This window comes from Malaclemys terrapin, chromosome 18, assembly GCF_027887155.1.
Source record: "Malaclemys terrapin pileata isolate rMalTer1 chromosome 18, rMalTer1.hap1, whole genome shotgun sequence".
NCBI lineage: Eukaryota > Metazoa > Chordata > Testudines > Emydidae > Malaclemys > Malaclemys terrapin.
The window spans coordinates 22,520,891-22,548,121 of NC_071522.1; the positions used below are offsets into that span (position 1 = coordinate 22,520,891).

At 55.3% G+C, this 27,231-nt stretch overlaps 1 protein-coding gene across 3 annotated transcripts in view; it reads left to right on the top strand.

The window, feature by feature from the left end:
* LOC128825739 (fibrinogen-like protein 1-like protein) overlaps positions 1–21,828 on the top strand; it is a 61,235-nt gene extending 39,407 nt beyond the window's left edge. The window contains exons 1-4 of one of the 3 annotated variants that reach the window (XM_054008502.1): positions 17,320–17,381; positions 18,765–18,908; positions 19,677–19,739; positions 20,896–21,828. In XM_054008502.1, the coding sequence (XP_053864477.1) occupies positions 17,378–17,381; positions 18,765–18,908; positions 19,677–19,739; positions 20,896–21,524 (840 nt within the window). In that variant the 5' untranslated portion in view covers positions 17,320–17,377 and the 3' untranslated portion in view covers positions 21,525–21,828. Of the gene's footprint in view, positions 1–17,319; positions 17,382–18,764; positions 18,909–19,676; positions 19,740–20,895 lie in introns of those variants that run through there. The other 2 variants (XM_054008503.1, XM_054008504.1) reach the window with 2 other exon arrangements.
* The last annotated feature ends 5,403 nt before the right edge of the window (positions 21,829–27,231 follow it).

The window sequence follows — 27,231 nt, forward strand, 5'->3', positions numbered from 1 at the left end:
CACCATATCCGCCCCCCTAAAGAGCCAGACTTCGGTGGTGATACAGCCCAGCTGGGGTAGCAACAGGATTGAGAACGAGGTAGGAAGTTCAGAGCAGCAAGGAAAGCCTGGAGGGGAACTTGAGAAGAGAGGTTGGAAAAGTGCAGCAAAGAGAAAGGTGCAGACCTAGCTGTTGGGTCCAGGGCCCTGAGCTGCTATCAATGTCAGGGTGGGACTGGGTTCCCCTACCGGCCCCAGAGGAGGTGGCGTACACGCACCTGGAGAGGGTTCCCAAGCTCAGCAAGGGGGCTACAGGCTGAGCAAGTGCCCCAGCGATGGCAGAAGGACTTCTGTCTGTGGAAAGACCTCTTTGGACTTTTAGTGTGAGGCAAGCTGGGCCCCAGAAGGGTGGACTAAAGGTGGTGACCTGGCCGGAGTTACCAGGCAGAGAAACTGCCGTGGTGTTGGAGCGACCATGGATGTGGGACGCTAGCCCAGCGAGAAGGCTGTGATGCCATGCCTGGCCGCTGGGGGGGCACCTAACGATGAGTAGATTCATTTATGATTGGCATAGTCGGCAGGATTGAGTTCCCCCTGTGATCCGTGAGGGAAGTCTTGGTTGCTGAAGGAATCATAGAATCTCAGGGTTGGAAGGGACCTCCAGAGGTCATCTAGTCCAACCCCCTGCTCAAAGCAGGACCAATCCCCAGACAGTTTTTTGCCCTGATCCCTAAATGGCCCCCTCAAGGATTGAGCTCACAACCCCGGGTTTAGCAGGCCAATGCTCAAACCACTGAGCTATCCCTCCCCCAAGCAGGTGTATCAAGGGACCAAGCTGGTCGCTGGATTTCCCACTTCAGTTCCAGGGACTGGCTAAGCAGCCAAAGCAGATCTAGGGGTTTCTCCAGCAGCTCCTAGAAAACCAACAGACGCAGAAGGAAGTGCAGGTGGAGCTACAGACCCAGCAGCAGCAATACCTGTGAGAGATCCTGCAAAGGGAAATCAACCCAGGCTCTGCTATGCCCATGGACAAAAAGAGCAGAGAAGGAGAGCATGCCTGGGCTGTGCTGAGAAGGTTAGCCCAGGGAGAAGGGCATGAGAAAGTGTACAAGCGTGGCCTAATGCCAAGATGGGAGCAAGAGTTCTTTGTTTTGGGGGCAGAGAAGCAGGCCATATCAACAGACACGGCCTGCTTAGGAAATTGCTGAGTAGCTGAACGAGGGGCCAGGGCTCTAAGAAGTTAGAAAGAAAGGAGAAGGTGTCCTCTGACACAAACCCCCATGAGGCAGGCAAGGTGGAGGTGGCTGGGGTGGCCATAGACCTTGCAGACCCTCCACCAACACACCCTGTCGGGTGCCGCAGGGAGATGAAGGACGAAATGATTGGCCCAGAGATGAAGCAGACTGGAGGAGGGACAAACACAAGGGTGGAGCAGTCCATGGTGGGTTCTCAGACCCTGACCGAAAAGGTTTTGGCAGATGCAGCGGCAGTAGCAAAAAGGCAACAGAAGACGCTAAAGGCTTCAGAAGAGGCTCTGCAAGCAGCTGTTCATGAGACTGAGTGGCTGCAGGAAGAGCGTCGGGATACTGCAGAAGAGAAGGTTTGCCCCGAGCGAGCTGGCAGTGGAGCTCCAGACACTGCGCACAGGCTGTACAAGCGCGCAGCCGGTGACAGCGATGAGATGAGGAGGGATGAAGCTTGGAGAAGAATAGAACTTGCCCCCGCGTGGGCCAGGTTCTAAGGAGGAGGGTATATAACTGGGGGCTTGGCCTGTGGGCTATAAAACCTGGAGCTAGGCCAAATGGATTACAGAGTGAGCTCCAGCTGAGGGGAAACCAGGGGAAACCGCAACAAAGGTACAGGAGCAGGCCTAGCTGTTGGGTACAGGGCCTTGGGGCAGAACCTAGAATCCAGGGTAGGACTGGTTCTCCCACGGTCTCTAAGGAAGGGGATGTACAGGGCCATAGAAAGGGCTACCAAGGCCAGCAAGGGCAGGCCGAGCCAAAGTCAGGCTGAGGAAAAGCCCGCAAGGGACAGAGGATCTTGTTTCAGTTAAAGACAGTTTTTGACTTTTCGTTTGGGATGAGCGCGACCCAGGAAGGAGTGGACTAAAAGATGGTCGCCTGGCCGAAGGGCTGAGTTCCCAGCCCAAAACCTGCTGGCGGGCGTGCTAGCCCAAGAAATCTGTGACCCCAGGCCTTGAAGGAAGGGGCACCTATCGGTGAGTGAACTCTGTTACAAGCCTGCTTCCATTGTGGAAAGAGCCTGGTATTGGAGAGTGGTGGGGATGGCCTGTGGGCGAGGATGGCTGGAGGGGTCATACAGGAGGGGCAGCAGCGTCCAGTGAGGAGATCAGGGAACGGGTTGTCTGCAGTCCTGCCACTGAGCGGTAACGTGATCCTGGCCAGGTCACTCTCCCACCTGGTGCCTCACTTCCTCTGTCTTTGAAATGGGGATCATCCCGACCCACATTAAGAAAGGGTTTGATCCTCTGCTCTTGCTTCCCAAATCCCTGCCCTCCTTGCCCCACACAGGCCTCTGCCCTGTTGCTCAAACTCCCATGCACATGTTAGTGCCTGTGTCACCCCCGCAACTGCAAGGTCTCATGTACAGTCTCCTGCCAGCAAACTTAAGCTGCCACTAGATCCAGAATAGGAATCGCAGTTCCTGTGCGCTGCCCTGAATGGAGTCTAGACCCTGGGCATGGGGAAGGCCAACGCTCACATCCAGGTAGATCATCAACCTACTCCTCTGTCCCAGGAGCAGGAAGGCCTCTGGTTCGTGCTCCCTTCGGTAGCTGGAGCTGCTGAGTTGGGAGTGTGGTGGGCAGAGATGGGAACAGGCCATAGGATGAATCAAGTGTCAGGGGGAGACTCCCTGTGTGTGGGAGATGATGTTGCCCCTCTGTGGGGTATCCCTTCCTTGCAGATGCTGGGCTTTGGGTGCTGGACTCTGCCCGGAAGCCCAGCTCCCATCCCTAGCAGCTTGGCTGTTCCCTACACTGCTGTGCACCAGGCCCTCTGCAGAGAGCTGCTCTGGGCAAGGACTACAGAGCCTGCTGTCATCCTGGCAGGTGTCACCCCAGGTTCCATAATCCTGACCCCTGGTCTCCCTCCGCTGGCAGGCTCTGAGCAAGGCCTGCCCAGAGAACATGGATGACGAGCTCTCGATCCTGCTGACAGCACCCCCCGGCACAGAAAAACTCCAGCACATCTTGGAGGTGAGCAGAATGGGGAGGGGCAGCAGGGGTTTTACCTTAGCCCTGGGGACTCCTAGAAAGAAGAGACTGGAAAGGCAGAGAGAAAATATTGGGTATTAAAGGGCTCTTTAATCGAGCAGAGAAAGGCAGAACAAGACCCAATGGCTGGAAGGGGAAAAGAGACAAATTCCTATGACAAATAAGGCACAAATATTCAACAGCGAGGATGATTGATCACAGGAAGAAGCTACCATGGAAAGTGGTGGATTCTCCATCTCTTGATGTCATTTAATAAAGACTAGATGCCTTTCTGGAATGTGTTTGCCCCAAAAGTAGCTATTGTGGTAGACAGGAGGCCTGTGATATGCAGGGGGTCAGATTAGATGCTCTAACGGTCTCTGCTGCCCATAAAGTCTACTCATTTCTGAGAAATCGAGTGCAGCATTGGGAGCAGTCTCTGTTTATTAAACAATCAGTTTGTCAGCACCTGCAGGACAATTTGGTTCTTAGGACTAGTGAGCATGGACTTGTCAAGAACAAATCATTCCAGACCAATCCTAGCTCCTTCTTTGGCAGGGTTAGGGGCCTAGTGGAGGTGAGTAAACAGTAGATGTGATCTATCTTGGTGTTAATAAGGCTTTTGACACAGTCCCATAGGACATTCTCACAAGCAAACAGATGCTGCTTAGCACTGTCAGAGCAGCTTTTGCTGGGGGATTCTCCCAGCACTTTCCAATAGTGGGAAAGTATGAAATCCCCATTTGACTGCTGGGGACAGAGCCTAGAGGGGGCAGCAACTTACCCCAAGTCCCACAGGTCAATAGGAAACCAGCAATGGAACCCAGGAGTCCTGACTCCCAGTTCCCTGCTCCAATCACTCCAGCGGAGCACACTCCCTCTCAAAGCAGGGGGACCAGACATGAGGGTCTGGTTGTAATTGCCAGCTGTGGGAGGGAGTGTGCAGCAGTGGTTAGTGAAGGGGCCTGGAAATAAGGACTGCTGGGTCTATTGGAGAGTGTCACTAGGAGCAGTGCATAAGATGAGGTGTCTATCATGTTTACTCAGATCAGATTAGGACATAATAGAATGGCTGAAATAGTTTATTTTATTTGTATTGTATTATTTTGCAATTGTTAAGAGCAGCAACTACTTAGCTCAGACTGAAGCATCTTATCTAATTTTTGAGATCTAAGTGTCTCCTCTTTGAGTGCCACGAGACAATTTAACACATTGTGACAAAGAATTTTCATTGCCACTTGTTATGATTTCAAGAAACAAACTGGTTTAGTTTGAATAGGATTTTCGGTCAGAAACGGTTTCAGTGAAATTTCCCCACCATCTCGATTCCTGGGCTCTATCTCTGGGGGGGGGGGGGGGGGGGGGGTTGCTGTCTGTTAGAACAGGAGTCTGATTTGGATAGGGATAGAGACCTCTTCAATGTTTTTAATGAAGTAAATACTAATGGGAATTGTGTGATCATGGGAGACTTTAACTTCCCAGATATAGACTGGAGGACAAGTGCTAGTAATATAATAGGGCTCAGATTTTCCTAGATGTGATAGCTGATGGATTCCTTCACCAAGTAGTTGCTGAACCAACAAGAGGGGATGCCATTTTCGATTTGGTTTTGGTGAGTAGTGAGGATCTCTTAGAAGAAATGGTTGTAGGGGACAGCCTTCGTTTGAGCGATCATGAGCTAATTCAGTTTAAACTAAATGGAAGGGTAAACAAAAATAGATCTGTGACTAGGGTTTTTTTTTCAAAAGGGCTAACTTTAAAAAATTAAGGAAATTAGTTAGGGAAGTGGATTGGACTGAAGAACTTGTGGAACAGATGGATCAGACTGAACAGGTTCCAAACCTCTCGGAGGCTCCTACCTTCTAAACAGGGACATCTGTTTTCTAGTGAAATCAGGAAAAAGAAAGGAGAAAACTCAAAAGAGGTTCCTTCTGGCACTCACGTACGTGACCTCTAATACTCTCTCAGTCCTCAAAGAGAGACCTCGAGAAGGAGACTTGCTGAAGGAAAGCTACAGGGGACTCTGAGGTTTCCCTGGCCCTGCGCCCCTGTCCTGCCTGGCTGATGTCAGCATCTCTCTGTGAGGTCACCACCTCCCCAGCACCTTTGGCCAATAGGCTGAGGTCCTGCAAAAGGCCTTTGTGATGTCACTGCCACACCCACCCCACCCCTGCAGTGCTAATGTCCTGCCGCAGGCCAGACCCTTTGGAGGTTTGAGCTACTCCCTGTGGATCACCCCGCTCAATGAGTGTTCATTCTAGGAAGCAAGCCGGCTAGACAGTAAAACAGCAGAGGCTGCTCCCAATGCTACACTCGGTTTCTCAGAAATAAGTAGACTTTATGGGCAGAAGAGACAGTTAGAGCATCTAATCTGACCCCCTGCATATCACAGGCCTTTCTGCACCATATGGGGCAGGCAGAGCTCTGCCTGGGCGCAGGGGGAATGGGATGGGGGTAGATCAAGGAAAGGGGGGAGGGGAATGGGTGTGAGGGAAAGAGCTCCTGTCCCAGATGAAGGAATTTGGGGGCAGAGGAAAGGATCCTGCTCCACAGAGAGGGGAGAGGGTTTCTGTGAGTGCCAGGGGGCTCCATTTCCCCTTCCACTAGCTCCCCATTTACAGAGAGCCAGAGCAGTACCTGCAGCAGAGAGCAGGAGTTGCCGGTGGCCTCAGAGGCACAGGCCCTGCAGCGCCTCGGGCACCTGGCGCAAGTGCCGCATGATACGGAGCTGGCGCATCACATTGGCCGTGACGTCCTCCTGCTGCAAGGGAACGAGAACCTGTCTGAGACTCAGACGCCTCCGAGGAATCAGGGGGGATTAACGGCCCCTGGAACCAGCAGCATTTCCACCCAGCCCCTGCCCACCTCTGAGGGATGGATTCCCCCTCCTGACCCCCAGGATGGAGTCTTGTTGTCCTTCCTAGTGACCTCCAGTGGCAACCCCCCTCCTTGTACGGGGAGCTCCTGCCACTTCCCCCTCAGTGCCCCTGACAGCTGTTCCACCTCCAATCCACAGCTCAAGTTCTCAGACCCCTCTCCTCCAGCCCCACCCAGGTTGGGTAGGGAGGGGACTGTAGCGGGGGGGGGGGGTCAGGAGGGATTCTGGCAGCAGTGAAGTGGGATGTGGGGAGGTTGAGACCTTTCCCCAAGTCACCCCCATCCCATTTCCCTTTCCCCAGCCACTAATGCGGAAGCCGCAGGATGGCAGCCCTGGTGAATGGGACGGATCGGCAGCCCCTGCTGACTAGGGTTACCATACGTCCGTTTTTTTCCCGGACATGTCCTGCTTTTCGGCAATCAAACCCCCGTCCGGGGGGAATTGCCGAAAAGCCAAACATGTCCGGGAAAATGCCGGCCGGGCACTTCCCCTCCCGCGGCTGCTCTGCTCCGCTCCTCCCCTCTCAGACTTTAAGAGCCGAGCTGCCCGAGCCAGCGCTACTGGCTTCGGGCAGCCCCCCCTGCCTCCGGACCCTGAGCCACGGGCCAGGCACTTCCCTTCCCGGGCTCCAGCTGAGCTGCTCCGCTCCTCCCCTCTCAGACTTTAAGGTTCCAGCTGCGCTGGGGAAGCGCCGGCCGGGGGCGCAGGGTCTGGGGGCTCCCCGGCAAACCGTGAAGCCGGTAGCGCTGGGGCAGCCCTTTCCCCATGGCTGGGAGTGGGAGGGAGGAGGGGGCGGAATTAGGGCGGGGAAGGAGCGGAGTTGAGGCAGGGCTAAGGGTGGGGAAATGGGCGGGGCCAGGGCCCGTGGAGGGTCCTCTTTTTTTATTTATTAGACATGGTAACCCTACTGCTGACTGAATCCTCCTGTTCTCTCCAGAACGGGTCCAGCCTTGCCAGCAGCAGGACAAGCGTCCCCTGCCCATGTGCCTCAGCCCTGCCTGGTCAGACGCCATCACCCGTCAGTCCTTGGCCTCTCAGGCTGCCAGTGATGGGAGCAACTCTGGGTGGTGGCTCGGGTGACACAGACACCAGACCACTAGGAATTGGGTGCGGCCCTGTGGGACAGGAGAGTCTCGCAGAGGGCACTTGGGGGACTCTCCTGCCCTTCCGAAGAGCGATAGCACCATGTCCTGAGAACATAAGTCTGGGATGAGGCAAAGCTTGTCATTAATTAGCCTGGCTAAAGAGCTGGGTGGAGCTGCTCCGGGGACAAGCTGGCTCGCTCCTGCTCATGTAGGCGAATTCATCTCCCTTCCCAGGAGCACCTGCTCTCCCTTTCATTCCCCACCAGGCTCCTTGTGCCAGGCCAGCGAATGGCCACAGGATGGGAATGAGACCTGGGCCCCGCCCCAATCTCCTGAGTCTAATGCAGCTGCTCACCTTGTCCCCCATCAGCTGATGGGTTTCCCCCAAGAGGGAGTAGGTGACAGGGAGAGAGACACACACACACACATTTGTCCTTCTGGTTGCAGGGCTTGTGTCCTTCCAATCCCATTGGTGGCTGCACAGTGGGCAGAGTCCTCGCTGCGTGCCCGGCCCAACAGAATTGCAGGGCGTGGTGTGGAACACAGAAAGAGATAGAGAGACTCATCCTCCAGCCGGGGTCAGTCTGAGAGAAATTGGCTGGGGTCCCAGTCTCACTCTTCTAGCGGGTGCCATTTCCCAGCTGGGTTCCTTACCCCTCTGGTGCAGCAGCAGCTGGTAGAGCCGGTAAACCCCCTCCCTGGCCTGCCGGCTGATGTCCTTGGCTGGGTCACTGACGGACAGAGCCAGCTGTGCCATGTGGTGACCCATCCTGGGGAATTCCGCTGAGTTCTAATGGACGGGAGAGAGAGAGGGGACTCCATCAGCATTTTCCTGTCAGCTCCCAGTCCCCCCCGGGCCAGGACTCTCCTTCCCCTCAGCCCCTCTGCAGGAGATGCTAGAGCCAGACCCTTAATTTCCTCTGCCCCCAAGGAAGCCTGGAGCACAGGGCTGTGGGCAGGGCCCTCCATGAGGACTTGCTTCCCCAGCTGCTCCAGGATGACAGGGAGGCATGAACCTGGAGCACAGTCCCCTTAAAAGCCCAGAGTCACCACTTAACTTAGACAAGAAGAACTTGACTCAAGCCAGGCTCACTCTCTGCTCTGACTCTGCCTCCCCAAGAGGAACACTCCTAACCCACAGCCCCTGCAGCAGCAGATCCTACAGCCCGTCGGAGCCAGCCCACCTACCCCTGGAGTCAGGAAGCTGGGGTCAGAGGTCACTTACGTCAAACTCAGGGAGGGTGATGGTGGATCTGAGCAGGGCCGTGCTGATCTTAACAGCCCTGGCTCTCTCTCGCGGCACCCTGGACACGATCCAGTAGTTAATGTGCTGTGGGGAAAGGAGGCATTGCACTGACTGCCCTGACCAAGGATGCCCACTGGGGGCCCGGCTAGGAGGACTGACTGGAAAATGGATCTAAGAGTGAAGGTAAAATTGCCCCCATCCCTCTCATCGGGCTCACCTCCAAGATGTACTGGAACCTGTCGGTGTCTGGGGACTCTGCCAGCAGGTTCCCCAGCATGGCGTCCAGGAGGTCTGGGAAGACCCTAGGCAGATCCTGAAAGCAAGGGAGAGCCATGGGTCAGAGTTAGGGAAACTGGGGCTAAACTTGCCACAGGATGGGAAGTGGGGTCTCTGGGAAGCACTGGTGAGACCCCAAACACATATCCTGGCCTCTCTCATTCACATCCCACTGCAGGCAATTAGCAAGGACTCATGGCAGGATGACAGCTGGCTCTTCTATCCATGACTTCAGCATGATCTACCTGCACTTGGGTGGTGTCCTTCTCCATGCCCAGGGTGAAGACGGCGTGCAGGGCAGCTCGGAGGAGGTGGGTCTCCAGCTCCGGCTCCAGGGCAGGTGTCATGGTGCTGGCAAGAGAGAGGAGCCGGTATTAGACTGTGCAGTGCGGGGATGGGACTGGCACCAACACGCAGGTGAAACTGCAGGGAAATAGGCACAGGCTGGCAAGAAGGGAAACTGAGGCACCGAGCCAGGGAATGACAAGGCCAAGGTTTCTCAGACAGAGAGTGGCAGGGCAGGAATAGCACCTGTTCCCTGGACCCTGCTGCCCCTCCTGTATCTGATCCTGGGAGTGAGCCTCTCCCCAAAGCCAACTCCTTCAGGAGCCCATAGCAAAGAGACCCCCCCAGACTGTCCTGGACTCCCTGAGAGGTGCCTCCCCCCAACTGGAGCACCAAGGACCAAAGTGGCAGCATCTAGTGTCAGTGGGGTTCATGTGGCTCAGGCCAAACCCCTGGGCTGGGGACCCGCTCCCATAGCACTGATCGAGGGCCTGGGCCCAGGGTGTTCACAGCCCCGCCCTCACCTCTCCCTGAGCCCAGCCTCACTTCTCACCTGGAACAAAGCAGCGGCGTCCATCGGCCTCGCTGCTGCCTGAGTCCCAGGCACTGCTGCTGTCCCATGGGGAGCAGGCCGAGCTGCTGGTGGTGGGACAGGGATCCTCCACCTCCTGCCCTGGGGAGGCTGGAAGGTCCTCAGTGACCGGGCAGGGCGATGCCTCCTGCTGGGAATCAGGACTGGGCTCCTGGGGCCGCTGCTGCCCACACAACATGCCCCAGAGTCACTCTGCCCGGCTGCCCTCCTCCGTTGGGTCCTGCCTGCCCAGCCGCAGCCTGGCCCAGCTCCATTTCGACCTGGCCTCTCCCACCTCGGCGCCTGCGCTGGGAGCGGGTTTTCTCCACCAGAAGGCTGGGCACTTGGACCTCCTGGCCTGGCCGGGAGCTCCTTCCCCGCCAGTGGGGACGGAGGAGCCGCTCTGCTCCTGGGGAAGATGGCAGCTGCTTCCCTCAGGCTCTGGGGCCACCTGCAGAGCCTTCTTCCTGAACATCCTCAGGAGCCTGGCCATCCTGGAACCGAGCGGGGAGCGGGCGTGAGTCTGGGGTCAACGCAGCCTCTCACTAACCAGCCTGTTTGGTCCCTCCCCATCCCTGCCCCAGCCAGAGCAGCTCCTCCTCCCCGCACAGGGATGCACGTAATGCAATCTACACGCACTGGCAGGAGTTCATTGCATGATCTGCTTCCTGCTGTTTGGTTCTGGGCTGTTGGAGTACGGGCTTGCAACCATCTGTGCACATATATTATACTAATTGCATCTAGACCACATCTCCCTAGTTTGTGAGAATGTCCTTATTAACACCAAGATGGATCACATCTACTGTTTACCCACCTCCACTAGGCCCGTAACCCTGCCAAAGAAGGAGCTAGGATTGGTTTGGAATGATTTGTTCTTGACAAGTCCATGCTCACTAGTCCTAAGAACCAAATTGTCCTGTAGGTGCTGACAAACTGATTGTTTAATAAGGAGTTCCAGTATCTTTCCAGGTATGTTAATGGATGGGAAGATGTTCTTTTTCAGGGATCTCTGACGAGAACTGGGGCACAGCACTTAGTTTGTTGAGGCCATAAAATGGAGACAGGCACCTCTTTTCTTCTCCCAGCACCCCAGATACCTAAAAGGGTGGGACTCACATCCCTCAATGGGCTTTAAAAAAGACAATGGTTACAATGTGGCCCCAACCATTTCTGGTTTCTGCAGACTAGATGTTTTAGCAAAGTTTAGAATTCCTTGGTGCTCAACACCGTGAAACTCCCCTTTCTCCTTCACAAAGGGTTTTAACACCCCTTATCTCACCCAGGCTCTCGACTGCCCAAAGTTGGAGAATTCTCCCTGTTCCCACTGCAGAGCACCCCCCACGACACACACACAGAGTCCTCCTGGTGGTGGGAGGGGAACAGAGGAAAGGACAGAAGATGTAAGAGATGAAGAGAAAGGAGGGAGGGACGGAGGAAAAGGTAAAACAAAAAGGACAAACCTTAATGTCCCCAGTGATTCTAAGGGACAAAATCCCAGGTGGGGAATAAAATTCGACCACCTTAAGCTAGTGTTTTCCATACCTAGAATTCAGCTGGCGCCAGATGCATCAGACTGAACAGGTTCCAAACCTCTCGGAGGCTCTTACCTTCTAAACAGGGACGTCTGTTTTCTAGTAAAATCAGGAAAAAGAAAAGAGAAAACTCAAAAGAGGTTCCTCCTGGCGCTCATGTACATGAACCTAAATACTCTCTCAGTCCTCAAAGAGAGACCTCGAGAAGGAGACTTGCTGAAGCAAAGCTACAGGGAACTCTGAGGTTTCCCTGGCCCTGCGCCCCTGTCCTGCCTGGCTGATGTCAGCATCTCTCTGTGAGGTCACCACCTCCCCAGCACCTTCGACCAATAGGCTGAGGTCCTGCAAATGGCCTTTGTGATGTCACTGCCACACCCACCCCTCCCCTGCAGTGCTAATGTCCTGCCACAGGGCAGACACTTTGGAGGTTTGAGCTACACAAAGAGGAGACACTTAGATCTCAAAAATTAGAGGAGATGTTTCAGTCTGAGCTAAGTAGTTGCTGCTCTTAACAATTGCAACATAATAAAATACAAATAAAATAGACTATTTCAGCCATTCTATTATGTCCTAATCTGATCTGAGTAAACATGATAGGACACCTCATCTTATGCACTGCTCCTAGTGACACTCTCCAATAGATCCCCATCCTCCACCGGCCGGGAGGTAGGTAGGGGCGGATTGTTATCCCTACTTGAAAGAGGGAGAAGCTAAGGCTGAGAAAGGAGAATTGACTTGTCTTAGGTCACACAGCCAGTCCGTGGCAGAGTTGGGAATAGGACCCAAGAGCCCTGATTTTCAAACTAACCATCGGATCTTGAATTTCAGATATTGAATGATCTGAATAAAGTGCTCTCAAGTGAGTTCCAGACCAGCAAGAGTTCATAGTAATTATTCAGCAAGTATTTTAGGAGAACTGGAATGGTAGAGAAAATAATGAACTGCAGAGAAGCAGCAAAATTTGTTGAACATATGACTGGTTATGACTATTTACTTGGTCTTAAAAGAAAACAACAGGGACCTGAGTCTCCTCCCTGTCAATAACCCCCTGCTCAGCCAATCAGGGTAGAGACCGAGGGGCAGGAGGATGAGGGTTCTCACCAGAGAGCCCAAAGGATGGCCCAGGTCACCGCTGGGGATCACAGTCTGAGCACTATTTCAGCCCCACATTTTTCGGTGGACCTCCCACAATGGGAGTTGTAGAGCACCCCCCATGACACACACACACCCCTCCTGGAGGTGGGAGGGGAACAGGGAAAGGACAAAAGAAGTAAGAGATGAAGAGAATGGAGGGAGGGATGGAGGAAAAGGTAAAAGAAAAAGGACAAACCTTAATGTCCCCAGTGATTCTAAGGGACAAAATCCCAGGTGGGGAATAAAATTTGACCACCTTAAGCTAGTGTTTTCCATGCCTAAAATTCAGCTGGCGCCAGATGCAGCAGAGTGAACAGGTTCCAAACCTCTCGGAGGCTCTTACCTTCTAAACAGGGACGTCAGTTTTCTAGTGAAATCAGGAAAAAGAAAGGAGAAAACTCAAAAGAGGTTCCTCCTGGTGGTCACATACATGAACCCAAATACTCTCTCAGACCTCAAAGAGAGACCTCGAGAAGGAGACTTGCTGAAGCAAAGCCACAGGGGTCTCTGAGGTTTACCTGGCCCTGCGCCCCTGTCCTGCCTGGCTGATGTCAGCATCCCTCTGTGAGGTCACCACCTCCCCAGCACCTTTGGCCAATAGGCTGAGGTCCTGTAAAAGACCTCTGTGATGTCACTGCTACACCCACCCCTCCCCTGCAGTGCTAATGTCCTGCCGCAGGCCAGACCCTTTGGAGGTTTGAGCTACTCCCTGTGGATCACCCCGCTCAATGAGTGTTCATTCTAGGAAGCAAGCCGGCTAGACAGTAAAACATCACGAGTTGCTCCCAATGCTACACTCGGTTTCTCAGAAATGAGTAGACTTTATGGGCAGCAGAGACCGTTAGAGCATCTAATCTGACCCCCTGCATATCACAGGCCTCCTGTCTACCACAATAGCTACTTTTGGGGCAAACACATTCCGGAAAGGCATCTAGTCTTTATTAATGACATCAAGAGATGGAGAATCCACCACTTTCCTTGGTAGCTTCTTCCTGTGGTCAATCATCCTCGCTGTTGAATATTTGTGCCTTATTTGTCATAGGAATTTGTCTCTTTTCACCTTCCAGTCATTGGGTCTTGTTCTGCCTTTCTCTGCTCGATTAAAGAGCCCTTTAATACCCAATATTTTCTCTCCATTAAGGCATTTCAACACTTCAGTGAAGTCACCTTTCAATCTTCTTTTGATAAGCTAAACAGGTTGAGCTCTTTCAATAGCTCACTAGAAGGCATTTTTCTCCAGCCCTCAGAACATTTGGTGGCTCTTTGCTGCCCCAGCTCCAATTTCTAGGACCATCTTTTTCAAAGGAGGACACCAAGACTGGAGGCAGTATTCCAATAGCAGTCTCACTGCTTCTGTGTCACCTCCCTATCCTACTCACGGCTCTGCTCCTTCGTCTAATGATGGCTTTAGCCCTGTTCACCACAGCATCACACTGGGAGCTCATGTTGAGTGGCTTCTGCACTCTGGCCCCTAAATCCTTTTCAGAGTCACTGCTTTCCTGGATACACGTCCCCATTCTGGAGGTGTGGCTGGCGTGCCTTGTGGCTACGTATAGGACCTTGCATTGGGCTCTGCTCAAACTTGTTTTCTTTGAATGGGTCCAGCTGGCCGAATGAGCCAGATCGCTCTGTATCACTGCCCTCTCCCCATCAGGAATTACCACTCTGCCTGTATTTTGTCACCCCCGAATCTTATCCGCAGTGATTGTATGTTTTCTCCCAACAATTATTTTATAAAATTAGTCCTTGAGAGCTTCTTCAGACCCTTAGTACCCAGGACCTGCTCCCCACATCACAGTGAGAAAAGCCGTCCAGCCCTGCTTGTACATAGGGGATAAGCATAGAACAAACGTACCTTTAGGAGCTGTGTTGTCCATAGGCTCTGAACAACATGTGGGGGTCAGCAGATTACAAACGCACGACAGACCTGTAGTGTAGACAGGTCCCAACTGTGTCTCGGTTTCCCACCCTGTAAAATGGGGAGAACAAACAAAACCTTGATTAGCTCCATTTGATAGCTGGGGAAACCGAGGCATCCAGCGGTGCAGAGACTCGCCTATGGTCCCAAAGCCAGGAATAGAAAACAGCAGATCTGATAGCCAGGCCTGGGACCTAACCCTGGTTTTCCTGGCCTTGCTGCTCTAAGTTTAGTCACAGCCTCCATGTCTTTTCCCCTGTGTCCCTTAACCCCACGTCACTGCAGAAGAGAGATTTTCTGGTAGCCAGCTGGCTCTCCTGCATGTGGATGTCGTTCCAAAAGACGTGCTCTGGCTCAGTCCCATGCTATGGTTGGCTGAAGGAACCACTTGGTCACATTCTAGGCCCTGAGTTATACAGGAGGGGCGACTAGATGCACATAATGGTCTTTTCTGACCTGAACCTCTATCAATCGCTACATTTTCTGCTGCTAGGAAGAGAACTCTGGACCTATTTTCTCTCATTCACTTTCAGTCGGAATAATTTCAATCCAGGCCAAAGGATTTCCTCTTCCATTGTGTCTTCAGCACCTTTGGGAGCAACCAGTTACTGTTACCCACAGGTTTCCAGTTTCAACCTGTCCCAGGGTGAGATGGCCAGGAAAGGGGTTGGAGCTCAACTGCACCTGGCCCAGGTGATGCAGCTCCCTAGGGTGAAGGGAATAAGTGTGGGGGTCACGTGACAAGACGCAGCCTGTGACTAGGACCCAGGCCTGCTGAGAGATAGAAGGGCAGCCTGTGCTCAGCCAGGAGAGAGACCCCAAGGGAAGCAGGCATGGGAGGGGCTTGGAGCGTCCTTTAAAGGTCAGGGACAAGCTGGGAAGGGGCCAGGCTGAGCACTAAGGACAAGGCCCTAGGCGGGAAAGACAGGGCAGTTTAGGAGATGGGGCAGATAGTCCAGTTGGTTTCGGCTCCCAGGACCAGACACCCAGAGGTGAAGGTGGTTGTCGGGGCTTCTGTCCTTCTTCCCCAGTGTAGATTTGATAGTGGAGAAGACTGATGCCGTAAGGGGGAAGTGAGTTACCCCAAGGTCACCCAGTGAGTTTATATCACAAATGCATACTTGAAAGGATCCAATAGAAACATGGATTTTCCAGTCTCTTCTTTCTAGGAGTCCCCAGGTCTAACGTAAAACCCCTGCTGCCCCTCCCCATTCTGCTCACCTCCAAGATGTGCTGGAGTTTGTCTGTGCTGGGGGGTGCTGTCAGCAGGATCTAGAGCTCGTCATCCATGTTCTCTGGGCAGGCATTGCTCAGAGCCTGCCAGCGGAGGGAGACCAGGGGTCAGGAGCCTGTATTAGCGCCGGTGTGTCATTGACCAGGAGCCGGCTGAGGTAAGCGCCGCCTGGCCGGAGCTCGCACCCAGAAACCCTGCCCCAGGTCGGAACCCCCTCCCACACCCAAATTCCCTCCCAGACCTCACACCCGGCACCCCAACCCCCTGCCCCAGGTCGGAACCCCCTCCTGTACCCTAATCCCTCCCAGACCCCACACCCCCACCCGCACCCCAATCCCCTACCCCAGCCCTGAGCCCCCTCCCGCACCCAAACTCCCTCCCAGAGTCCGCACCCGAACCCTCTGCCCCAGCCCGGATCCCCCTCTGGCATCCCAAACCCCAAATCTCCAGCCCAATCCCAGAGCCCGCATCCCCACCGGAGCCCTCACCCCTCCCTGCACTCCAACCCCCAGCTCCAGCCCAGTGAAAGTGAGTTAGGGTGTGAGAGCGAGCGACTGAGGGAGGTGGGCTGGAGTGAGTGGGGGTGGGGCCTTGGGGAAGGGGCATGAAAGGGGTTGGGTCAAGGGCGTTTGGTTTTCTGCAAGTAGAAAGTTGACAACTCTACTTAAGGAGCTTTGAAAAGCAGCCTCCTTAGCACCGCTCCTGATACCAGGGGCCAAGGCGCCCCCGGACATGAGAACCACAATAGGCCAGAGCAAAACGCTGCGTTAGAAATCGGAGCTCAGGCTGCCAAGCGAACGATAGCTGACAGACAGGAGATGCGGGAATTAAGGTTGTGCCTTCAGCCAGCAGCTGGTGTTCATCCGTTTGCACCACACACACACCTGTAGACAGGGCCACTATTTCCTTGTCTGTCTGCCTGTTTAGCGTCTCTCGGTCCTTACTGTGCCCATCACCGTGGTGTCTGAGTGGCAAACCAAGGGTTTGACGTGTGCATATGAAACTGCCTGACTGGAAGGACGTGGTTTGGTGTGGATCAGTGACTGCTGGGGCGATTGGTGGCAGAAGGCTCTGAGGGCCTGGCTCATTCCGACCTGGCTCATTCCAATGGCTTCTACAGCTGAGAGCAGCCCAGTCTCCTGCCTGGGTCCGACGCAAACCAGGAAGTACAGGACCACGGTTAATAAGAACAGCTCAAAAGATCATTTTCGCTGAGCCCAGCCCTGCACAGATTTCCAGCTTAGGTTTGCATTTTCAGCAAAAGTTCTTCTTGATTATTTTCTCCCAACCCCCTTCTGCCTCCATAATAGCCAGCCACCCCGTCAGTCGCATCCTGGGGCGCTCCAGGGACAGCGTGTGTGTGTGTATGTGTACGTCTGTATATATATGTATGTGTACATGTGCGTATGTGTGTACGTGTATGTGCACATGAGTGTGTGCACATGTGAGTGTGCGTGTGTATGTGTGTACATGTACCCCAGTCAGATGTATACATCTGGATTTCCTTTGAAAGAATTTTCAAATTGAGCTGATCAAGTGCAATGGCAAATCACCCAATTCCTCTGCCCCCCAACTGCCTTCGCTGCTTTAACGTACAACCTGCTCCGCTGGCACCTCTGACTCCTGAAAGCCCTAACGCTCCAGGGGAGCAGGCCGTGCCCTGCCCTGCCCTGGCTGCCCCGGGTGTTACCTCGGAGGGAATCGTTCCAGATTCCAATGGGTGGCAGGTCCAGGGAAGAGCCTTATCTGGGGGAGGCTGTACCAGACCCGCCCGACCCAGGAAGGCTCCCAGGTACTCTCTGCTCGGGGCTGATAAGGCTTCTTAGCAGTTTCTCTCCAAACAAATTCCAGTTCAAGACACCTGAGAGCTCCACAGCAGGGAAGCATCCCCAGAGCGCAGCAGGGCGGGGGTTAGGGGGAGCAGTCGGTAGCAGCACCTGCCCCTCGTACTAAAGGAGTGAGAAGTGCCAGCCTCTCTGCACAGAGCAGCAGCGTTCAGCCTGGGCCAGACGTGCTGCGGTGATGGGTAAGAGCGGGCTCGGAGAGCCAGAGGGTCTGTGGGGCAGCGCTGGGCCCTTCTGCTCCGCACTAGGGCTGGGTGGGCGTGTTCAGCTGGGATTGGAACCCACCACCACTTGTGGGTGCGAATGTGGGGCTGGAACTCAATGTGGGGCGCTCGCCCGGGGGCAACTGGGCGGAAGGGCAGAGAGACACCTGGGCTGAGACCACAGCTCCAGGGAGACAGTCATCCCCGGCCAGTCGGGTTAAATTGCCCATCTGTGTGACAGCCCCCCCATCCCCGAGGGGTTCCCCCCCCCGGTATGTCACAGCAGGGTAATGTGCGTACTGAATGGCAGGGGTTGCCAGAGACTGGCTGGGAGAGGCCTTTCGGGATGGAGGAAGCAGCACTAAGGTACATGCCAACCTCCCTACAGAGGAGGGGCCGTGCCCCGCAGGTGTGGGGCAGGGAGCTGGGACACTGCGCGGTGGGTCATTGTCTGGCCCAGGCCCTTCCTAGCCGGAGGCCGAGGCCGAGGCATTTCCTTCAGGTCACCTTCCGCTGCAGCTTGGCCACGGGCCCCCATAGCCACTAGCCCAGCCAGGGATCCCAAGTGGGGATTGTCACGGCTGGCTCCTCCCTGCCGCCAGCAGCTCTTCACTGCCAGGGAATTCCTGAAATCCTGTGTGCCCCTCCCCCACCCACCTCCTGGGGCTGTGAGTGCCCCCCCCGGACAGCCCCCCCACGAGCTCTGAGTGCCCCTGGCCAGTCCCTCCCCTCAGCCCCCCCCACTTCCTGGGGCTATGAGTGCCCTCAGCCAGTCCCGCTCCCACACCCAGGGGCTGAGTGACCTTGGCCAACCCCCATCCCTTCAGGAGGAACTCCCAGTACCCACCCAGCCCCCACACCTCAGGGTTCCCCTCCCTGCGGCTCTGTGGCCATAGCCCCCCCACCCCCCTGTCCGTGGGGCTCTCATTACCCACCCTTCAGGCCTCCCCAGGGCTCTCAGTGCCGCCCCAGCCCCAATCTCCATTTTCCCTTTCTCTCACCCACTCTCCCGCCCTCCCCTACCCAGTTATTTCCATGGCACAGGGGTGTCTCTGTGGGGCGGGAACATTTCTCCAGGGCGAATCCCAAACTCCTCAGCACCCGCCCCCCTCCTGGGAGTCTGTCCCAACGGGGCCGGTTCCTAGCGTCTCCTCTCTGCCCCGTGCATGCCTGGCCAGTGGCCGGCTGCCCAGCCAGACTGACGGGCGAGGGCGGCAGTGCCAGGCTGTGCTGGGCGAGGCGGGAGAGTCCAGCAGTCCCAGCTCTCGGTTGTGCCGTTCCCGGGCACAGGGAACTGGGAGTCGCGGCTCCTGAAGGGCGGGTTTGTGTTCCCAGCTTCTCACCGGCTCTTCCCTTTTGCAGCTGCCCGGTGCCCTCGTCTCCTGCTCCTCGCCGGCCTGCTGGCCCTGTCAGCCCCAGTTCTCACCCTGGAAATACACAACCTGAACATCTTAAAGGGACCCACCCATGCAATCCGGAACATCCACCCAAAGCACCTGAAGGCAGGTGTGTCATGTGTCTGCTTCTATAGCCCTCCCCCCTGGCCCTAGGGGTCCCTGCCAGCCCTGGGGCCCCAGGACGTCACTCACTGGCTGCCTGGGGATTATGGAGGCCTGAAGCCACTGGGAGAAATTACAATCCAACCGTAGCTCTCTATTCAAACCACGCTGAGCTCTTTGGCGGTTTGAGGGAGGGGAGGGAGGGAGGTTCGGGGGGGCACAGGGGCTGGCCCATTGCAGTGCAGGGAGCAGCACGGGACAAAGCCAGGAGGTGCTGGTTGCCTTGGGCAGCAGAGGGGGCGTGTAGGAGTGAACTGGTGCAGCGTGGGCCCGAGCCAGGCAGGGGCAGACGGGATGAGATGGGGGTGCTCGGGCAGCAGGGCGACTGGTGCAGAATTAACACAGAGCTCGAGCTAGGCAGGGCAGGGCTGTGCAGAGCTCGAGAGGAGGCGCGGGGGCTGGAAGCTGCTGAAGGAGGAGCTGCAGAGCCAGGGAAGGGACTGGAAGGCACAGGGTGGTGTGGGCAGAGCCACGGGAGCGGGCGGTGAGGTTGGTGGCTGCATTTGGGCCAGACTGGAGGGGAGCAGACGGGAGCCAGGTAGAGCAGTGAGGGGGGTTTGCAGAAATGTGGGCAGAAGAACAGTTTGTCCTGGATGAGGGTTTCAGGGACACGGAGAAGGGGAGGCGAATGCACTGCTAACACTCTCTGGTGCTTGGGAGACAGTCTCTGCCAACCCCTCATGTCACGCGGATCTCCCAATTCCTGTCCCTACAGATCAGGGGAAAGGGAGCCTGCGGCACAGCCGAGCCAGTGACCCACAGTTACCAGAGGCCCACGGTAAGAGTATCCCACGCTTCACCTATCCACGCCCTGCAGAAATGAGATGCAAGAACAACAAGAAGCAACAGAGAATTCTGCGGCACCTTTTAGACTAACAGAAGTATTGGAGCATGAGCTTTCGTGGGTGAATGCTCACTTCATCAGACGCAAGATTCACCCACGAAAGCTTATGCTCCAATACTTCTGTTAGTCTTAAAGGTGCCACAGGCCCCTCTGTTGCTTTTTACAGATTCAGACTAACACAGCTACCCCTCTGATATGAAGAACAACAAGAGTTATTCACACAGCTTCTACCTGCAGGGCACAACAAGGCATTGGGATGCATTGTCTGACCGGGCCATAGGGGAATCCCCAGGGATTATACAGGCCCCTGGGAGCAGGAACTCTGATGGCAGAGGGTGGGAGGGTGTGGGGGAAAGGGCTTGATACACACAGGCTGTAACGTGTCCTGCAGAGGAGTAGCTTTGGGTCATGATCTTTCTGCAGGGAAAGTGGCACCACTGATAGACTGTGTGGGATCCAGGACCCAGGGCTGTGACCCACTGGGCCGTGTCCCTCACTACTGCAGGTGTGGGGAGTTTGCAGCCAAAATTTGGGATGAGTGGCAAGATCCTTTGACTCCACAGCCTCCTCCTTTCCCTGGCAGCTGGTGTCGGTGGCCTCAGCACACACGCCCTGTTGGAGAGCCCTTGGCACAGGAGTTTGCTGAGAGCTGAGGGGGTGCAGAACCCGCTGTTGTAAGATACAGTCACCCCACAGGACACACGGTGCTGTTAGCTCGCAGTGTCCCACGCATCGTGTCTGCCGTGTTAAACACCTCCCCGAAAACCCCTGCAGAGTATGAACAGGGGCCTGTTTGTCTTCTGGGAAACCTACGTGTGCACGTGCAAAGTAGCTAGTTAGAGAATAAACTGCCCAGGAGTAGGTTACAGGACCTAATGCCAGGGCTGTGCCAGCAGATTCGGGCTCAGTGTCTGCATCCGTTGTTGAAGCCTCTTTGACAATGGGCTGGCAAAGCATGCGGGGTGTCAGTGCAGACACTGCTGTCTGTGGCACACCGGAGGGGCCCTTTCTCACTGACCCAGGGTGGGAAGAGCTGAGCAGGGTTCTGTTCCACGGGGTTTAGTGAAAGCGATCTCTCTCTTGTGCACAGTCTGGCCCAAGGACTGCAGCGAGATAACCTGGAACAGGGTCAGTGGCGTCTTCGTCATCCAGCCCACAGGATTCCACCAGATTGTCGTTTACTGTGACTTGAACAGCACCAGCGAGGGCTGGACGGTCCTCCAGCGGAACCGGCACGACACACAGATCACCTGGGCTGAGTCCTGGAGCACCTACAAGTACGGCTTTGGCAACGTGCAGGATGACTACTGGCTGGGGACGGAGTACATCTATCGGATCGCCAAGCAGAAGGTCTACCAGGTCAGGTTTGTCATCCACGATTCATCCGGCACCATGAAATACGCAGACTACAACCTCTTCGGTCTGGAAGACGAGTCCAAAGGCTACAGGCTGAGGCTGGGCTCTTACACTGGGACTGCAGGGGACGCCATGACTTCAAACAATCCTACCACCGTGCATGACAACATGAAGTTCTCCACTAAAGACCTGGATCAGGACACTTCCAGTGGGAACTGTGCGTCTAGCTATGAGGGGGGCTGGTGGTACTCGGCTTGTCATTCTGTTCGACTGAACGTCAAAGGGAGCATCACTTGGGGTAGTTTCTGTAGTGGGAACTGCCAAGCCTCCGCCATCCTCATCAAACCAGCGTCCTACTGTTAGTCACCCCTTCCCCACCCTCCTGTCTGCAGTGAGGCCAACCCCTGCTCCACGAAGGGAGGGAAAAGGGTCAGAGTGTGTCATGGCCAAACCTCACACCCAACTCGGAGGGGGAAGTATGTTTATCCAAAATGGGGCAATTTTCTCTTTTCTTTTCTTTTGTGCACTTTCCGAGCTAATCTCTGCTGGGCACTTGTGCTTTGCGTTGACTTGACTTAGTGATATTTGTAATCAGAAGAATCATTTGCAAAACCTGCAGTATCCAGATGTAGAAGCTCCGGGGAGAGTAAATGCCTCGGATCCGTAATGACTTTTCAGTGTCTTTTGCTCTCAGACTCATGCGCAGTTCCAGAGATCACAGGGGTGGGGAAATGCAGAAACACAGAAGGGTTTTTATAAACACCCGCTCTACTGCTCATTAGCAGGGATTAAAGCTTCACAGTAAAAAGGCATTTTAAATGTGGTGGCCCCAGTTGGTAACTTTCTGTTCCCTGCCACTTACTCTCTGCTGTGCTCTCGTGGGCACCGTACTGCGTAGATCCATTCCCAGTATTCTCAGCCGTCCTGCCTTGGGGGAGTTGGGCTGGCAGACCTGGCTGGGTTCCTTGCCCCACAGTCTTAGGGGTCTGCAGGTTGCTGTGAGGTAATTTTCGGCAATGGCCTAGCAGGATTTGAAAGCCAGGCCTGCACGTCTGACGATATTTGGGTAGCTGCACCAATGGCCTGAGGGGCCCTTTAATCAGTACCTTGAATTACTGTCCACATGTGCAAGTAGGTCCTAGTCCAAAGCCAGTTGATAACAGACAATCTTCCATTGACTTCAGTGGGCGTTGGATCAGGCCCTAGTGTAGGGATGGGCCCGTTGCTGCCAACTGCACCAAAAGTAACTCCTTGGGCCACTAGTCCTTTCTCACGTTTGGGGGAGGAGAGACTGGGATGCTGGGATAGGAGACTATGGGCTACCTGCTGTCGATACAATACCCAGAGAGAGCCTGTGGGGCAGACACGGGGTGTATTCCACTCCCACAGCAGGCGGAGTCGCTCCTCAGCCTGAGAATCAGGGCTCTGCCCCCAGCTTTGCCTGGCCATGTGCTTCGGTGTAGAGGTCACAGATCCAGGGGCTGTCTCCTGTAAGGGCCGTTGCTTGCTGGCCGCAGTCAGACAGTCACATAGCAACAAGCAAAAATGGGGGAAGGGATTTTCCAAAGGTCATGAGTTACTTAGGAGCACAGAGCCCATTGAAAGTCAATGAGCAGGGCTGGATTTGGGAGTGGGCAACCGCCCAGGGTGCAATGGTCCAGGGAGGCTCCGTGGTCAGGGGGCTGTCCATGCCCGTGGGACCCATGTGTGTGGGGAGGCCTGGGCAGTCGGAGAGCGGCGGCTGCTGGCCGGGCACCCAGCTCTGAAGGCAGTGCTGCCGTCAGCAGCAGCGCAGAAGGAAGGGTGGCATGGTAGGGTGTCTTGTCACCCTTCTGCAGGGAGTGGAGCTGGGGTGGCTGCGGTTGTGGCTGGGGCACGCAGCTCGAGCCTGTTCACCTCAGCCAATCTCCGGCCGAGCCGGGAGCCAGGCCCTCCCCATCCTCCTTGCCCGGTGCTCCAAAAGGCAGCGACCCCCGGCCACAGCGAAGGTCGACCTCACAGAGTTGCTACCTGCTCCCTCAGGGCTGCTGCTGCTCTATAGGGAGCTCATCCCCCCCACACCCTGGGGCCTGTCTGCTAGGGTTACCATATTTCCACAATCAAAAAAGAGGATGGGGGGGGAGCCCCGCTCTAGCCCCGCCCCCACCCTGCCAGGCCCCCATCCACTCCCTCCCACTTCCCACCCCCTGACTGCCCCGCTCAGAACGCCCAACCCCCCCACTCCTTGTCCCCTGACTGCGCCATCCTGGGACCCCTGCCACTAACTGCCCCCTAGGATCCCACCGCCATCTAGCCTCCCTGCTTCTTGTCCCCTGACTGTCCCCTCCTGAGAACCCCCCACCCTAACTGCCCCCCTAGGACCGTACCTGTCCCCTGACTGCCCTGACCCTTATCCACACCCCCACCCCATATTTACACCCCTACCCCCAGATAGACCCCCGGGACTCCCATGCCCTATCCAACTGCTCCTTGCTCCCTGACAGGACCCCCAGAACTCCTGACCCATCCAACCCCCTCTGCTCCCTGCCTCCTTGACCCCTCTCAACACCCCTGCCCCCCTGACAGCTCCCCCAGAACTCCCGACCCATCTAACCACCCCGCTCCCTGTCCCTGCCTGCCTCGACCCCTCTCCACACCCCTGCTTATACAGGGTAAACTCAGAAATTGTTTGCCCTCTATAACACTGATAGAGAGATATGCACAGCTGTTTGTCGCCCACCGCAGGTATCAATACATACTCTAGGTTAATTAATAAGGAAAAAGTGATTTTATTAAATACAGAAAGTAGGATTTAAGTGGTTCCAAGTAGTAACAGACAGAACAGAGTGAATTACCAAGTAAAATAAAATAAAACACGCATGTCTGAGTCTAATACAGTAATACAACTGGGTACAGATAAAAACCTCTCCAGTTCCAGAATGCTCCTTTTTACAGACTAGTCTCCTTCTAGTCTGGGTCCAGCAATCACTCACACCCCCTGTAGTCACTGTCCTTTGTTCCAGTCTCTTTCAGGTATTCTTGGGGGTGGAGAGGCTATCCCTTTAGCCAGCTGAAGACAAAATGGAGGGGTCTCCCAGGGGGTTAAATAGACTTTCTCTTGCGGGTGGAGACCCCCTCCTCTCTCCTATGCAAAGTCCAGCTCCAAGATGGAGTTCTGGAGTCACATGGGCAAGTCACATGTCCATGCATGAGTCAGTTTTTACCAGGCAAGCCACATTCCTGGGAAGGCTCTGATGTGGATTGGCATCTTCAAGTTCATTGTTGGCTGAAGTGGTTTTTGATTGGGCACCTAATTTGCACTTTTCTCAGGAAGCTGACCAAATGCTCTACTAGGCTAGTTAAAATCAAGCAAGTATACAGCCAATATTCCTAACTTCAAGTACAAAAATGATACATTCACACAAAGAGGATTAATAGATTCAGTAGATCATAACCTTTACAGAGATATGTTACATGGCGTATGTAGCATAAAACATATTCTAGTTATGTCATATATACCTTCATAAGCACATTCCATAAAGCATTGGGGGGGGGGCACCATCACACAAGGAAATTGCTCCAGCTGGGCAAAACTTTTTCCATCAGAAATGTGGTTTCGGGGAAAGCAAAATTTTCTGTGGGAAAAAGTCAACTTTGTTGAAATGGCAAATACGGCAGGAGAGGGGGCAGCATGAGAGAGGAACAGGCCGTTTGCTCGTGTACACACAGCACAAGAGAGAAACACAGGAGAATGGATCTGCTCTGCTCCGGGCTGGGAATTGCTTTGTTTGTTCTCTAGAGAAGGGAATGCAAACTGGTCAGCAATCCCTCCCCACAACCCGTAAGAAGAGTTAATGCTGAACGTGTGTCATGGGGCCATCTACCCTCCAAAGCAATACTACATTTTCTGGACAAAACAATGAGGCCTTTGGACACCGAACGTCAGGAAGTCTGGAGACGGACAATGAAAGGAACCCAGCACCGCCCCACTGGTCTAGGACCTTCCACTCCAGCAGTCTGACACTGGCCACTCAACTTTGTCCCCTGAAACTGACAACACGTCCAACTAGTTTCCTTGCCTCAACTCCCATTGCTCTGCAACCTGCACTGCAGAGCTTCCTAAAAACGTCCCTTGTCCAGCCGTTCATCCCACCCCATTACCAGGGCTGTTCACAGACCAAAGGGCAGCCTGGCCCGGGGGCAGAGCTAAGGCAGAGCAGCCAGGCTAAGCCTGTGGAGTGACCCCGGTGATGTGACCGGGGGAACTGGCTGAATCCCTGAATTGGCCGTTTCCAGACTTTGTGCAGTTTGGGGCTTGAGAAGCTGCAGTAGTTCTGTACAGAAAGTGCATTTAGGGGCCGTTAACTAGACCGTTCTGCATTGATGCCCACACGACCCCTCCTTCTGTGCACTACCCTCCCCTCGTCCCTCCAGGCTCCCGCCCCGCTGTGCCTTTCTAAGGGGCTGAGGGGTTTAATCACAGAACTCTTGTTTTACTGCTTCAAAGGAACTAGTTTATTTGGCCATGTAGCAGATCGCTGACTCACTGGCGCGGCGCCTCCTGCTGGTCATCCAGGAATTAGTTCAATTCCAGCACTAGGAGCGCCTCCTGCTGGCCGGTGTCTCTCCTGCTTCAGGCCCCCATGTCCCTCACAGACCCCAGTGCCCCTTACCTTGGGGTGCTGTCCCAAAGCAGTGCCCCCACACTCTGGGTCTCCCTTCCCAGGGGAACCCCCTCCCCAATGCCCACCTTGCCTCAGTGGCTACTGCCAGTCGTCATCTAGCCCCCTTTCTCTGGGGCAGATGCAGTCTGTCATGGCCACTCATCGCTGCCAAGGGGGTTGGATCAGCTGCTTCTGCCTATGCCCAGGCGGCACCTCTGCAGCCCCAGTGCCACCCTGGGCCTTACCAAGCCTCAGCCTGGGGAATTGCCAAGCTGGAGCTCCCCAGCTCCTCTTGCCCATCCCCAGCCCTGCTCTGCTTCAGGTCCCCTGTGCTCCCCGGCAGCCAGGCCCTTCCCACTCCCAGCTGGAGTGAGACTGAGCCAGCTCCTCCCTTAGCCCTTCTAGCAGGGCCAAAGCTGTGGCTGCCTCTTCAAGCAGCCGACCTCAACTGCCTTTAACCTCTTCTCCTAGGAGCAGGGTTACTGCCCCGCTCCAGGTCACTTTTCCTTATTTTGGCTTAAAGGGTCTTTTTGGAAGGGGAAATCCCTGGCTTAACCGTCTTTAGATGTTATTAAAGCCCCTTGTCGGCAACGTAAGCAGGGGGTGAAGGAGCTCTCCCCTAACATCTAGCCGTGAGCTGGGGGGAAGAGTTCAGGAACAGGCCGTATTTGCACAGACACGCTACAGTGCCTAGGTAATGAGCCGATGGAACTGTTTTGCCAAAGGGATCCGTTCTGGGTGCTGTTGGGTACAGTTCACGATAGTGTTGAGTGCAGGGGTGCTGAAGTGCTGTTATCCGGATGAGTAAAGGGTGGCAGAACCAATGGGAGATTAATGCACAGGCCCACAGGGCCCGTGCCCAGGGGCACTAGCCAATTTGGGGGCCCCTGCAGGAGTGCCGGAACCTGTGCAGAAGTGAGGGTGCCACTGGCTCCAGAACTGTGACCCCGCTTGTCCTCTTCCCCTGTGGCTCTGTCCCCTGCCAGGCTGGAAGATGGAGCCTGGCTGTAGTAAGAGGCACCCAGGGAGCCGGGACCAGTTGTGGGGAGCCCTGGACCATCCACCTGCCCGGGGTGGGGGGCCAGGGAGCCCGAAGGCAGCCACAGTCTGTATCCCCACCCCCAGGGAATGCGGCCCAGGGTAGGTGAAGAGTCCGGTCCTCCCCACTGTGACTTGGGCTCCCTGGGCAGCTCTTACCACAGGCCAGCTTCAAGCCAGGCCTGGGAGTGGAGCCTTGGGGGGAAGAGGAGGACCAAGGGGCAGGACCCCATGGTGAGGGGAGCTGGGGAGTTCTTTGTACCCAGCTCCCCAATAAACCTTAATCGGCCTCTGGGTGGTGTGGGCAGAGCCACGGGAGCGGGCGGGGAGGTTGGTGGCTGCATTTGGGCCAGACTGGAGGGGAGCGGCCAGGTAGAGCAGCTAAGGGG